We start from the raw sequence: 14206 nt of genomic DNA, 5'->3' as shown, positions 1-14206 counted from the left end.
ACAAATCTAACAACCTTTAGAGGAGGGGAAAAAAAAAAGAACCACCAAAAAACCCCTCACAAAAGTACAGACTGAGCTGAATTTACTGGCACTTCTCTTGCTGGCAGAACTGTGCTGGGCACAGCCTAAGAAAGGGCTTCCTCGTGGCATTTTGGCTTTTTTCCTGGTTTCCAGCAGAAGCAGGAAGTGCACAGGCAAGTGGAAACAGACAAAAATTGAGAAACGTTCATTTAACTTCTGAACAAATCTCCATCGGGGGATGGAGGAGGGAGTGAAGTTTTGAATTCATGTCACTGCTACAGAGTCCACCTTCAGCGTGTCCCATGACCAGTGTCCAAGCTATGAAATTTGAGAAAACCAGTTGGTTCTTCACACTCATCCCTGGCAATCTTCAGCGAGGGCCATGATCCCACATCAACAGCGTTACAATATTCTATAACCATTGGATTATTTCAGACATGCCAATTTCTCCGCCGACGTGTACATTTTAGCGTTGACAGTACAAGGTATATTCTGTGCTCTCTCTTGAACTTAGCAGGTTTTGACAGATTTATGGAAGGACAGATGGCCATTACGGGCTGAAGGCTGACAAGAGGCAGTTCAGAGCATTGTTAACACACTTGCACAAACTCTCAGCAGTGCCGCGCTGTGCAGAATGTAATTCAGACTATAGCTTTTTTATTGCTGCCTATTTTCTTTTGTCAAAAGAGCCTGCTGTGCACAGCAACAAATGGCTGCCATTACCCAGAATGTAATGGGTGTCAGACAAATCACGTAACACAAACAATCAAGAGTATGTAGGTCATATTTCAACAGAGCACAACCTTAGCAATATTTATGATTACTGCATTGAAATGTGCTCTATAATAAACAAGTACCTCTACATCACTCACACTTATGTACTTCTGCACAGCAAATCTGGTAGAAGTGGTACATACTCTACAATCATCCCCCTTAAACAGTCTTTTTTCTTTTTAAAGTAAAAGGCAAGTATTTTTTCATGACATGCTATAAAACCATTTTCTTTGTAGGGACTTCTCTTTAATTGAATGGTTTCGGTAAATGGTACGTTTGCACTTTGCCTTGCTCTGTCTATACTACAAACTCACTCAGTGATCTTGTGCTTGAAAATAGCGTGCATCAATTTGGCAGCACTGCTGCCAAGGCAGCACCCTTCGCCTCGTGTCTGTGCAACAAAACGTGTTTGCACGTGTGCTGACTCTGACACCTTGGCCAAGCAACTTCTTTCAAGAAAGTCTCTGGAAGAGTGAAACTACTTTTGATACATTCCAAAACTCCACTAAAAAAACCCCCTTGAGTAACTCATTTATCTCAACTAGGTTGACAAGCAGAAATTAGACAAGTGCCTTTGCATAAAACGTGACATCTTGACTTTTTAGGACTGATTTGCAATGCTGTTTTACACAGACACCAATCCTTCTAAAACTCTACTGTAAGTGTTATCATTTAAATGTTTGATGACGTTTGTTGTGCCTTGAGGGGTCTGAGAATCAGTGTATTTTGGGGAACGCAGCCCTAGAACCTTTCTACATGTGCACTAGGCTTTTGAGAGGCATTGAAAATGAATTATTTTATACCTTTTAAGTTTGAAAATGAATTGTCAAAGGAAGCATTATTTAAGGCCACTTAAAATACTGAACACAAGATAACAGTTCAATTCTGTAAAGGAATCAGAAGAGCTTTTGTGTGGCACAAGACTGCAGAAGCCAGGAAAATATAATAAAATTAAATAGCCATCATATAATAAAAAACTGCATGCTTGCTGAGTATTCAGTTTAATCCTGTTGTCAGTGCTGCAGAGAATAAACACAGATGCCTGAAAATATCAAATAATTTTCTAGATTTTATTCCCTCTGGACAACTCTCTGCATCTCATATCTTATTTTATTACAAATAATCCTGAGGTCAAACAAGTTCTTATATGATAGATTTTAAGTATTTGTTCTGATAACTAAGAGGTAATACAGATCTACAGGTGGGCAAATAGCAGGGTGGAAGTATTCACAAGGATCCTCATGAATTCCAAATCACTATTCAAGCTGATTGTGTTCATATAGCCTTTTCTGTCACCTGTTGTAAAAAAGAAGGTGGAAATAACCTTCCAGTTACTGATTGCTACTTGTATGGTAGTAGAGCCTTAAGTGTGCAAACTCACTTCGTGCACTTACATGATGGCTTTGAGTATCTAGAAGCAAAGGTTTAAAAAGACACCGAGAGAACAGAGTGTGCTCAATTTAGAATCATAGAATCACAGAATGGTTAGGGTTGGAAGGGACCTTTAAAGGTCATCCAGTCCAACCCCCCTGCAAGGAGCAGGGACATCTCCAACCAGATCAGGTTGCTCAGAGCCCCGTCCAGCCTGGCCTTGGATGTTTCCAGGGATGGGGCATCCACCACCTCTCTGGGCAACCTGTTCCAGTGTTCCACCACCCTCATTGTAAAAATTTTTTTCCTAATGTCTAATCTGAATCTACCTCCTTCTATTTTAAAACCATTACCTCTCATCCTGTCAAACATTTCAAACATTTAGGAGCCATGCCATCTAACTTCTGGTATTTACAAGTTCAGTAGGAAGTCTAAGTCAATCATCAAGGAGCCTTTGATCATCCAAAGAAACACAGCCACCTCCAGAGGCTGAGTCCTCCTAGTCCCCGTGTCTGCAGGCGCCCCCTCAGTCTGACTGGCAACGAAGAGGAAAGAGGTCCCCCAGGGACATAGAAATGTCTCATGTTCCTGGAAGATGTTAAGAGAAGTTCCAGCCCATGGCCTCTTAGCAAGGCATAGGCAATGCAGCCAGCTCTAGAAACAAACACTACATTATCATCACCTAGGACTGTCTCCGTATCATGATGTTCCGGTCCATTTTCCTTAGAACAGCACTAGAAATCAGCTGCAGGAGTTGGTATTTTAGATAGCAGTGGACTTTTTCCTCTATCTTAGGCCACTTATTTAAAGTACCTTCAAATAATTTCTATGTGTGGCTTGAAAACACTTTAAAAATTATTTGTTCCTTGTAATTTGTAATTTGTAATTTGACAAATCAATGTTTTGACAGTTTTAGGGAGGATAAAGTTACATTCACTACAACCAACAAATCTGTTCTAAAGCAAGATGTAGCATCAGCTAGAGAATGGTTTCAGTTTGACTTTAGATACATGAATCCAAAATGTGTGTGTGACGAAGACTGATGGCTCATGTGGGAAATGCTTTTATTTATTTATTTTTCTACTCTACAGTTAATTCATCAGTGAGGGAACCAATGTTGTTTTCAGCAGAGAGATCAAGGGAGCTGCTATTTATATTAAAATACTTTGTGCTTCGATAGCGCGAGCAGCACTGCTAATGGTCTTTTCAATTCGGCAGTGAGATCAAGGCAACTCCTATTTAAATTATAATAAATAGTGCTTGTACAGTGCAAGCTGCCCTATATAAGGACAATGAGCAACGCGGTTATCTGGATATAATTTGGAGTTGCCAGGGTCTCACTAAAGAACTCCAAGGTATTATTAATCACTACTGCCACTACTTCTTTCCTTTTTTACTTTTTGGATTGTTTTTTTTTTTCAAACTGAAGTGGGTCCCAATTCTGCCATGAGTTACTCATATACACTCTAAGTTCTTCAGTACTCAAGGCTGTTTCTGTTACATACTTGTCTGCTTCCAACACAATCAGACTCACGACACAAGACACTACAGCATACAAATGAGTTAAAAACTAAGACATGCACAACCACTCATCTTTTTATAGATTCATATACATATATGAACATAAAAATAAATTCTATGTGTATATGAAGGCAGAGATTAACACAATTACCAAGTGATGAAATACAATCCCCTGAAATCTCCTCACCAGACACTGTGAAGGCCAGAGCAAGTGCAACATGTAGTCCAAGAGCCACCACCACGTACATAACTTGGCAGCACTGTCCCAACTCCCTGGCCACATGTGCTCCACCAACTCTTAGCCTTCCTGATTATCATCAGTTTATTTTCTAGCTAGACTCTATTTACTTCCAGAGGGGAAAAAAAAAAATGTTTTCAGAGTACAATGTTCCTGTTCACATATTCATCCAGTTGTGCTGTTTCACAGCTTCTGATGCCTTTTTTAATGCTAGTTCTCCTGGTTATATTGCCTAAGACAACTACGGAGTTGTTTTGTTTCCTTCTGTGTGCACAGCTGATGGAGCAGAATGAATTTGGTAACACCAAGACCATTCCCATTGCCATTATGGAAGCAATACTAGAGGACTACCCACGGGTCAGACTGACTCCCAGTTTCTGTCTAGTCAGCTGACGGGAAGAGCAAGCTGCTGACTTTCTAGCTGGGAGAAAACACTGCTCCCTTCAGTGATTTCAACGGCTGCTCTGCTGTAGTCACCTCAACTGCCCCTTTCAGTTGGCAGCACTAAGCACTGACTTACCAGTGTGCTTACAAATGGGCACCCTTGTGCAGGTTTGCTCTCGATCAACGATAAAAGAGGCTTCTCCATGCTTCGGGCCTGCTGGCACTGAATGGGATTATCCTGCTGCATACAGTGAAATTTGCCATGTTTGTCTTGGTTTTGCAAAAAGAAGGTGCATTGGAAGGATGCTTCCTTTTGTCATGAGAGGAAAGATCAACACTGCAGGTTTTCAGAATGTGGCAGAGGAAAGCATGCATGTTTTAATGCTGAACCAATGACAAAGTCTCTGAAAAAGTGAAATAATGGTTGTAGGGAGGTGAAAGCTCAAAGTATATACACAGAACTAGTGCTTGGATCTGCTTGTGTGTAACGCTGCCAGCGAATTTGGGGTGCCAAGCTAATTTGTGGTACCTGAAGATGTATTTTGTAATGCCCCCCAAAACACTAGAGATCACATAATTAACAAACTACTGTTATTCCCTAGGGATGCTCCCAAGAGAAACGCATGCCAAGTACACCTCTTATTTTTTAGTATTACACGCCTGAGAAAGAAAACAGTCTTGGCAATAGCTCAAGTGGAGCGCAAAGTGTGCTCTTGTGCTCAGTTCTGGACACTTCAGGAAAACTGATGCAAAACAGAGTTCAGAGGAAACCAATAAAACAGATCTGAGGTCTGAAGGAATTGACTATAGAGGAAAAAGCAGATGAATTTAATAGGTGTAATGGGTGACACATCAACTAAGCCAGAACACGATAAAAAATCTGCAAATCTTCAAAAGGTACAAACACCTTTCAGGATCTGAAAGGAGGAGGAGGAAAAGGACAGGTTGTGTGAAGTGTGCTAATGGGAGAAATAAAGAGAAAGCAAGAATATAAAATGAATATCAATTTAAAGAATTACCTCTAAGCTATGGAATAGTTTTTCAGTGGTAGAGAAGGAAGCTGTTATTTGTGACATATTAATCTAGAACTGACAAAGCACTGAAACATGCAGTCACGTACAGCCCTAGACCAGCCTGGAGACTGACTGGATGACATAACTTTTCCATCTTTAACATCTATTACACTGTGCTGTGGGGTTTGTCTTTGAAAGATGGTGCTCAGCAGTACACAAATCTATGGGGAAAAGGGGAAGTACAATAAATAAATGGTTTCATTAATATTTTCCCAGAAATTATGCTATCTTGTGTAGGTTTGGAGTCATATTTTCAAATGCATTCTTTCTCATGTAGCTGGATAAAAAGGCAATGCTAAATGCACTGAAGTCAATCTACTAGAGACTCCTGTAAGATCTTGGTGTACATGTGGTATATTAAAATGAACAAACACACACACAAGCCATGCTTAAAGGAAGAGTCAGCACTCCCCATTTCTCACCTGCAGTTCCAGAGAGTTCCACACTTAAGGTTTGTTCAATAGTCTTGTTCTCAAATGGGGAACCCTTGGGATCACTGGAAGACAGGGCACATTTATAAAAACAAGCTGAAATGGAGTTGCTGTAGCCAAAATCTATTGAACCCCCCTCCCTTTTATAAATGTTTGCACTTTTTAGTACTTACTTTGGTGACTCAGGCGTCAATGGAAGTGATAAACTTGTTGGTTTGGCTAAAAGGAAAAAAGAAAATTATTATGGAATATTTAAACACCCCATAACATATACTAAAAAGATTTCTTTTTATTTTGGTGCTGGAGTCCCATGTTAGTCAGTTAGGGCTGAGCTCTGATGTTCAACAGCCATTTCGGTGTATCTTAGACAGATAGATAAGGAGACTCATTGTGATTCCTTATTACTGGTACTAAAAGGGCACCTAAATTTCAACAATGATTTACACCAATTACTATACCTCTGAAATACAGTATACAACTGAAATGCCAAGAACCCTTCAGAAGAAGAGTGGTACATGTTAAAAATCAATGAAGAACTTTACAGGATACACTGTGAAAATGTTATTTCTCTTAGACTTAATTTAGACTACAGTTCACGTTTTATTTGGAAACAGGAGCAGCAGAATAACTATGAAGTAACAGAACGTTATGAATATTCAGTTAATTTTACTTCTATAATATACAATTATATATATAGCACTTAGAATAGGTTGTTTCTATGAGGCCAGAGTCCAACCAGTTACAGTCCAAATTTCTGCAAATTATCCTGCAAACTATAACAAGCCACTGACATAGTCACAGATGGTTAAAAATGGAGCTGAAGCTCTCAGCAATCCCAACATACTAAAAAACCAAAGCTCTAGCTATAAAAATACAAGTCTTTGTAGCTTTTATTCATGCAAACTTGTATTTTCCCAAAGCAAGCCAAGAACTAGGATACTGTAATACAACAAGATTCCTTTAATTGCCAGTAAAATGTTTTAAAATTGAAAATAATATTACTTGCAAATTTTACTTTTCAGAAGTTAGATTGATGTTTAAACGCAGAGAGCATTGTACCAAGAACAACAGCAGGGGATCTCTTCTGCAAATTAATTACTTAAGACAAAATGTTCCCCTTGAACACTCCTGCACTGCAGATCTTTTGTCCAGAGTGTCACTACTGCGTATTTTGTATTCATTCCAGACTTGGAGCTCCCATCGACATTAAAAGATTTTATATGCAAATTGATTACTTTTATAAGCTCTAGAGCATTCCTGAAGTAATATTACATTTTTTTTTTTCAAATTAACTCAATTCTCAAGAGCCACATATTGTTTCTTCTCCTCCCACATGAAAGTTAGAAATGGAAACTCAGGTGATCACCTCGGGTTCACCTTCCTCAGAAGTCACCGCCGGAGTGACGAGATGCACCTCAATGAGTTATCTGCCTGACCCAGCACTACCACCGATCTGTGCATATAACCAGGTGCTGTAAGACTGAATGTAAACTGACACATCTCTGTGTGTATTATATATACATCTAGGGATACTGATGTTTGCCAGTGGCTACCTAGAAGCAAAACTGGCTTTAAAAGAACAGAACTTACAGTAACTCTCAGGAATAAAGTTTTGTACGAAGCCTTTCCTTTTTACCCAATTTAGGCTTTCTAAGGAAGGTGAATGTGTAAGAGCTACTTAAGCCTCTAAAAAGTCTCATTCTAGCTCTCATTAGAATAGTCCCATATCAGAATGTATATACACACACACATATGTATAATCTGAAGCACTGAGGCACAGAACAAATCTGCCAGAAATGGGCACGGAACCAAAGCATTATCTCACCCTCGTACGTATTAATTTTAGGCAGATATCACTGTGCTGTCCCACTGAGAAATTCGCATACCAAAACACCCATCAGTTTTCTTATTGGTAGGCAAGGGCTTGACCAAATAGTATTCCTGCAACGGATTCATTCTCACATACAGCTATTCATAGTGTAAATATTTAGCCAAGACATTATCATTTTCCATGGCGCCTGTTTATTAGAGTTTCAAGGTCTACTGTGGTGCGGTTTTTTTTCTTATTAAAAAGGGTTCACATGAAGTTGCTTGTGCCTGTAAATTGAAAACATTCAGGTTCAAAACAACTAAGTTTCCTCATGGGCAAATTTCAATGCAAAACCCCAGATGATCTTTGGCATGAATGGATTTGTGGACATTCCTGTGGGCTTGCAATATGTTTGCAACAGCAACCCTAAAGGAAAATACCGTTTGACTTATCCTTTGTGAGCTTTCCCTAACTCTGAAAGAAAATATTGGACTTTATTATTTTTTAAAACAGAAGGAGTCAATTTTCTCATACTTTTGATTAAATGTAAGAACAAATGACTGCAGGTCTGTGAATACCAGTTAAATTTGCAAGGTTGATTCTGCATGAATTGACTGTCCAAGCTGAAAGCATTATATTCTTGTATTAGCATTATATGCAAATCCATTGATATTGAAGTCATATATTGGTGTATGAGGCAAATTTGACGAAAAAACCAACATTTTGGAAGCCTGTAAATTAAACTGCAGGAATTAAAGAAGACAGTCATTTCTTTCTGCCTGCAATTTCACCTGCAATATCACCAAAGTCACAGTCATCTCTTAAACACTGGTAAGTCCCTTTGGATTTTCCTAACCTCTCCTTCCACGCCATTTCCACAACACAACATGGCTTGTTTCTTTGCACTGAACCTACACAATTGCCTCAGCTGGGGAAAAAATGCAGCTCTGATCTGAACAGGAAGATTTTATAATACATATTTATGTGCGTGTGCACATACATCTATGCATGCGTATAACACACGTGCATATAGCATGTTATACATGACACAGATCTCACACATCACCTTAACACTCAATTGTGTTAATAAAGCCCCCTGTAACTTCTGGCAGGTCTATGTTTCAGTGCCATTGCAGTAAGAGACCCAGGTTTTACAGAAACAGTTCAGTCTGGGTTTTGCTGTGAAGCAGACTGCTCAAGCCAACCAGAAGGACTGGCAGTTGGCATCCAAGAAGCTCTAGGGACAGTTGGATTTCCTTCTTACAAGAAACATTGTTCATAGAATTTGAGACCATAATGGGGAAAACTATACTGAGGATGTCAGAATGTACAGCTGTGAGAAGGATATTTAGTTGCAGGAAGGGACAATTATTTTTATTAAGTTTGTTTATATTTCCTAGTGAAGAGTTAAAAATAACATTTGATGGCAGGGGAAAAAGCAGAGGGAGGGGAAGAGAAGAAAAAAACAGATGCAGTTTATACTTGCTGCTTTAAAAATATAAAATCAACACATTTAGGGTCACATCCTGATCTCTGCTGCAGCCAGATAACTTCCATTGACTTTAGTGGGGTCATCCAGGTCTTGCACTGATGTGACTGAGATAGGCACTTGGCCTTCTAGACACTGGTACAATATACATACATAGATGTATTTTAAAGTAACAGTAACTTTAAAAAAGCTCCCTTTGGGCTCATAATCTTTTACAGCTTTCCTTTATCTTGGGAAAAAAGGCTGGGGAAGAGGAGGAGAGAAAGCAGGAGAGGGGTCTTTAAGCTCTTGTGTGTCTGCCATAGAAGCTATTTGTAATATAGACCAGTTCTTTATGCATCAGAGGATACTAAAAGTCAACACAAGTGTTTACTTTTGGCCATAAAGAATCTAAAAAGAAAGAGAGAGAAAGATCAGGATGGCAGCTAAACTTTCAACTATTTACAAAATAAAATTACAAACCAGCATTCCAGCTTTAACAGGAATGACACATTTATTGCTTTCTCTGTAGCAGTGAGAGCACTATTTATTGTCTCTTAAGGACTATGTGGCAGGTTAACAATGCCTTCAGTTCTACACTAGCAAAAACCAAAAGAAGCTCACTAATGAACCAGCCTGCCCAGCTTGTTTAGCAGTATAATGATTTCTTAGTGGTACAGTACTCTGTGAATAAATATCTCCAGCTAGCTTGTTATATCAACATGTGGTATTTGTTAAACACTTTTTTCCCCGAGATTCCTTTTCTGAGGTCGCGGGCGATAAAAGACAGGATTAAAATTATTTAAAAGCTAAATCTAGCTAACTAATTCTAACTTTATTATACTGTTTTAAAACGCTCCTTATACAGAAGAGATGCCAGATTTACAATACTAATCCAAAGAACAGAAGAGGTATCGAGGGTATTCACAACTGTGGTACCTCAGTTTCCCTGCATTATTGCTGGTACCAAAGCCCTCTTCCGTGGTTCCATGCTTACCTTGCAGATGATTTGTCTGGGACTGCAGATGGAGCTTCCTTTTGGAGGTGCATTTCTCTTTGCTGCTGTTTCTGTTCTCTGCTGGTTTGGTCTGAGGAGGGTCATCATTTGTAGTCAGATATTTGAGAAGTTCAGAGCAGGGACGTCTTTGAGGCTTTTGCTGTTGACAAATGCTCTTCGCTTTATTGCTCCATGAATTCTCAGTCTTAAAAACAGGGCATAATAAAATAAAATAAAATAAAAAAAAGCTAAAATTAGTGAGCTGTACCTTATCAGAATAGATATAGGTTTTCTGAAGAGATGAGATTTTCAATGAAGTGTTCAGTCTAAGTGAACTAGATCTATGAGCTGTGAATAATTGTTTGCAGAACAAGGAAAGAAAATTACATTTAAAATTCCTAAATGACATTTATGCAGCTTTTTATTTCATTTCTCCTACATTTCAATGTTCCTACTCAGCAACATGTAACTAACAAGACCCTACAACGCCTTTACTGTGAACAAAAAAATAAACTGGTTTAAACCTTAATTTGCTGCTGATTGCTTGAGCCCAGTATTCACAACTCTCTTAAGTACCCCTAAACGCTCCGTTTTCAGTTACAGTGCACGGCAAGACAAACATTGTTTAATACTGCCTGCTAACAGAACTATGTCAGAGCCCCCATTCCATCCAATTAATGGCTGATACACATCTTTTGCCAAGAATCCAGTGTCATTTTTCTTAGCTAAGACAGCTGGCAAAATGGCAGTCCCGCATCCTGGAGTCTCTCATAAACAACATCAGCCCATCAGCAAATTTTATCATACCCCCTACTACTCCGTGTATCAATAAAGTAGGCGAGAGTAACAGACGGTGGGACTACAACTGAACTCTGCCAAGAGAAAAAGCATAAGTGAAATATTCAGAGCATAAAGGAGCTCAGGTGATTTTCTGGAACCCAGTCTATAATCTGTTCATGGGTTTTTTTTAAAGCAGTTGCAAAATAGTAGGTAGATTAATACAATGCATATAGATCTACTGCCTGCTCAGTTACTGAAAGCATAAAAGACCCTGTTACACTTTTTTGTGTTTTTTTTTCTTTTCTTTTTTTTTTTCCTTATTACAAAGATTAAGTTTGTACCTTAACAACCACAGGGCTTGTTCTGATCCTGTGATTAGTGTTTGCATGGTTTTGTGTGCTGAGACCACTGCATTCATTGTAATTTAGCTGAGTGTTGGCTGGAGCCAGCAAGAGCTTCTTAAGCTACAAACACATCAGGGAAAGGGAGGTGGAAGGAAAAGAGTAAAGTTATACATCTTTATGGGTTAAAATGACTTATCTACATTTTTGCATAGTTACTTAAAATTAGCTATATCAATTTCAGCAAGCAAACTACAATACAATAGAAAAAAAGGGCTCAATATTCCCCTAAACAAACAGATTTCATTTTCTTCTGGCTTGGCAGCATATTTCTGCTCCCTTTACCCTAGCATACTGCGGGGCAAGCAGAAATGACAGGGGCCTTGGATTTCTGATCCATGGCAAGATGAAATTCTTGGCAATCTGTCTGACAGAAGAGGCTTTTGATCTAAACAGAGACGCTAACTTTAACACGACTAATGGATATAGCGTCAAGATGCATGTATCTGGCTCTCCTTCTGCAGAAGCCAGTGATAAGGGGCTTTCAGCAGAAACAGAATCACGTCTCAAACTGGTTTTACTGAGCAAAATGCATATAGGGTTTCACCCACATCCTCACTCAAGGTTCGGGTGGGTTTGCCCCAATTAGCAGTATGTTGGTGTTGGTCAGATCAATGTTAAAGGCACAAAATTAGCCCCACATCCCACCAGACTCAACGGGTCTTTCTTTACAGATCACCACAAGTGATGTCTAAACATGTATACAAAAGAGCCCCGAGAAATGAACTACGAATTAAAAACCATTACCCTGACTTATCTGAACAGAATGAAAAGCAACAGTGTCAGCCATTAGCCCAAGAATCTCAAAACCAATCTCTTCAACACACTTTTTAACAGATTGCCTTATTAGTCATCCTGTGGCTATTTGGTGGGGTTTTTTCCCCGCTTAATCTTCAGTCCTTTACTTTATTTTCTGTTTCAGTCTAAATCAAAGTCCAGACCTTACTGTGACTACATCATACCCATGCAGCGGGTAGCCAGAGGCACATCCAATTCCTGTTAAACAGTAGGAAGGGTTCTTACTAGAGACGGCTCTTCTGCCTCCTGAGTCGGAGGGGTGCCGTCGGGCATTGGGGAAGGGTTAGCGGCATTTTCGTTGGTCACATCTCCATCTGTCAGTGCATCAAATGAAGGCAATCCATCCTCATCCACAGGGATGCTGTCCAGTGTTTCAGTGAGAACGGCTAGCAAGTTTGCCTCGCTCTCTTCATCTATCTTCTGTGGGAGGGGACAAAACAAAAAGCAGAACCAGGTGAGAAAAGGAACAAAACGATGCCTCTGTATGCGAAGAAGCAGTCAAAACATAGTTAAACCAGCCCTTGAAACAGAAACCTGAAACAGAATCTCAGAAGATTAAGTGCAATAAAATGATCCAGCTCTGTGTTCAAGAGAAATCTCTTTGCACTCCCAGTGTACTTGCTCTAGTTTACTTTTCTTCCACAAATCTTTTTTTTTTTTTTTTTTTTAGCTGGTGTGAACAACGACAAGTAATCACCCAGGGATTGTATTACAGGATGCACCTAAGCTGCTGACACCTAATGATGGTGTCAGCCCAGGCTGTCTCTTTCTTTCTCTTTTCAACACTGAACATCAGCTAATTGACCTGACAAAATTACAAGAATCAGAGAGTAAGACAGCTAATCAGAGCCCGGTATAAGCGAGCAATGCTTTCCCTTCCATTCTTCTGGAAATCCTTGCTCCAAATCCAAATGAACAACTTTTCATTCCTGAGCATTTTGGCATAAAAATAGCCATCAGGACTCATACTGTGAATGGCAGGCTCTTTGGGTTTCTTTTAAAGAAATGTATTAGGCAGGTTGTCTTTGAAGTTGTCCTTTCAAGTTATGTCATGTGAGGGCTCAATGCAACTATTGTATGCGTTTATCTAGTTCAGTCTGCAATTATAAAAAGTAGATTAATTCCTAATCAGATGTGGCTGTAATGTTAATTTATATTAGATATCTTATTTCAGCAACAAGACTTCTTTTTGTCAAACTGAGTAAATTTAAATGCCTTCTAATTTTTAAATGAAATACAGTCTCTACTGTATATTAAGGTACAGATTTTTTGCAGTACTGAGAGTTCTGAGAAATAGATTTATGTAAAAATCATTACATTTATTTTTCAGAAAGATTGGAAATTGATCTTGACAGATCAATTATCTAGGATTCCTAGGCTGATCCTAGTGCTATTAAAGTAAATGAAAAGCCTTTCACTGATTCTAGGGATATCAAATTGGGAGTTTTTCCACCAGCTTCAGAGTGGCTCATCACACTCTAGGTTTACACCGTGTAGAGACTGCAGCTCAGTTCAAATCTCACAGTTTAAAAGTGAGCTAACAAGGAATACACCAGTAAGACAAACAAACAAAAAAAGAAGTTAAAGAAGTCAACAACAAAACATTGCCAGTTACACCTCAGAAAAAAAAAGTCAAGTGAATCTACGTATCCCCCTAGCATGACTTTTTTCAGTAATACTTTTATCTACCAGACTCTGAACAGAGATCCTTATAAACCACACGGGTAATTGCTCCTGCCAGGCTTCTCTGCCAAATCACACCTCATGGCTTCTTTCAGAAAAACTGTCTTCAAGCTAGAAAGCTACAGCAGAGCACAAACTGTTCTGGTGCTTACAGCACCATCCCCAAGAAACAAATAAACACTCAGGCAAAACTAATGCTAAGGAGAAGCATTTACTTAAAAGGCCAAATGGGGCTTGGCCACTGAGAAAAAAGGTCTATGTTCTGGTATCTGGTGATTTCCACCACACCAAGCAAACTCAGGCACAGTGCTGTGATAATTCAGTGTGCAGAGAATGGAAATAAGCAGAGGGGAGCCACCTCACAAATAAAACCACACTCCAAATCCATCTTTTCACAGCCATTTTTTTGAGAGGAAAAGAGAACAACTACAGTGTCACCTCTAGCAAAGAAGAAAA

At 39.2% G+C, this 14206-nt stretch overlaps 1 protein-coding gene across 3 annotated transcripts in view; it reads right to left on the bottom strand.

The window, feature by feature from the left end:
- The window catches only part of PPARGC1A (PPARG coactivator 1 alpha), a 371225-nt gene that overhangs the window by 20577 nt on the left and 336442 nt on the right, over positions 1-14206 (bottom strand). For all 3 annotated transcript variants that reach the window (XM_086747406.1, XM_086747408.1, XM_086747407.1), the window contains exons 3-7: positions 12293-12487; positions 11210-11332; positions 10089-10293; positions 5987-6032; positions 5805-5878 (exon numbers count right to left, since the gene is read on the bottom strand). In XM_086747406.1, the coding sequence (XP_086603532.1) occupies positions 5805-5878; positions 5987-6032; positions 10089-10293; positions 11210-11332; positions 12293-12487 (643 nt within the window). The remainder of the gene's footprint in view (positions 1-5804; positions 5879-5986; positions 6033-10088; positions 10294-11209; positions 11333-12292; positions 12488-14206) is intronic.

Source organism: Chlamydotis macqueenii, chromosome 4, assembly GCF_036417535.1.
Source record: "Chlamydotis macqueenii isolate bChlMac1 chromosome 4, bChlMac1.mat, whole genome shotgun sequence".
NCBI classification, from domain to species: Eukaryota; Metazoa; Chordata; class Aves; order Otidiformes; family Otididae; genus Chlamydotis; species Chlamydotis macqueenii.
Note: the sequence above shows the minus strand (reverse complement) of the source record. Positions and strands in the feature narration are given on the sequence as shown.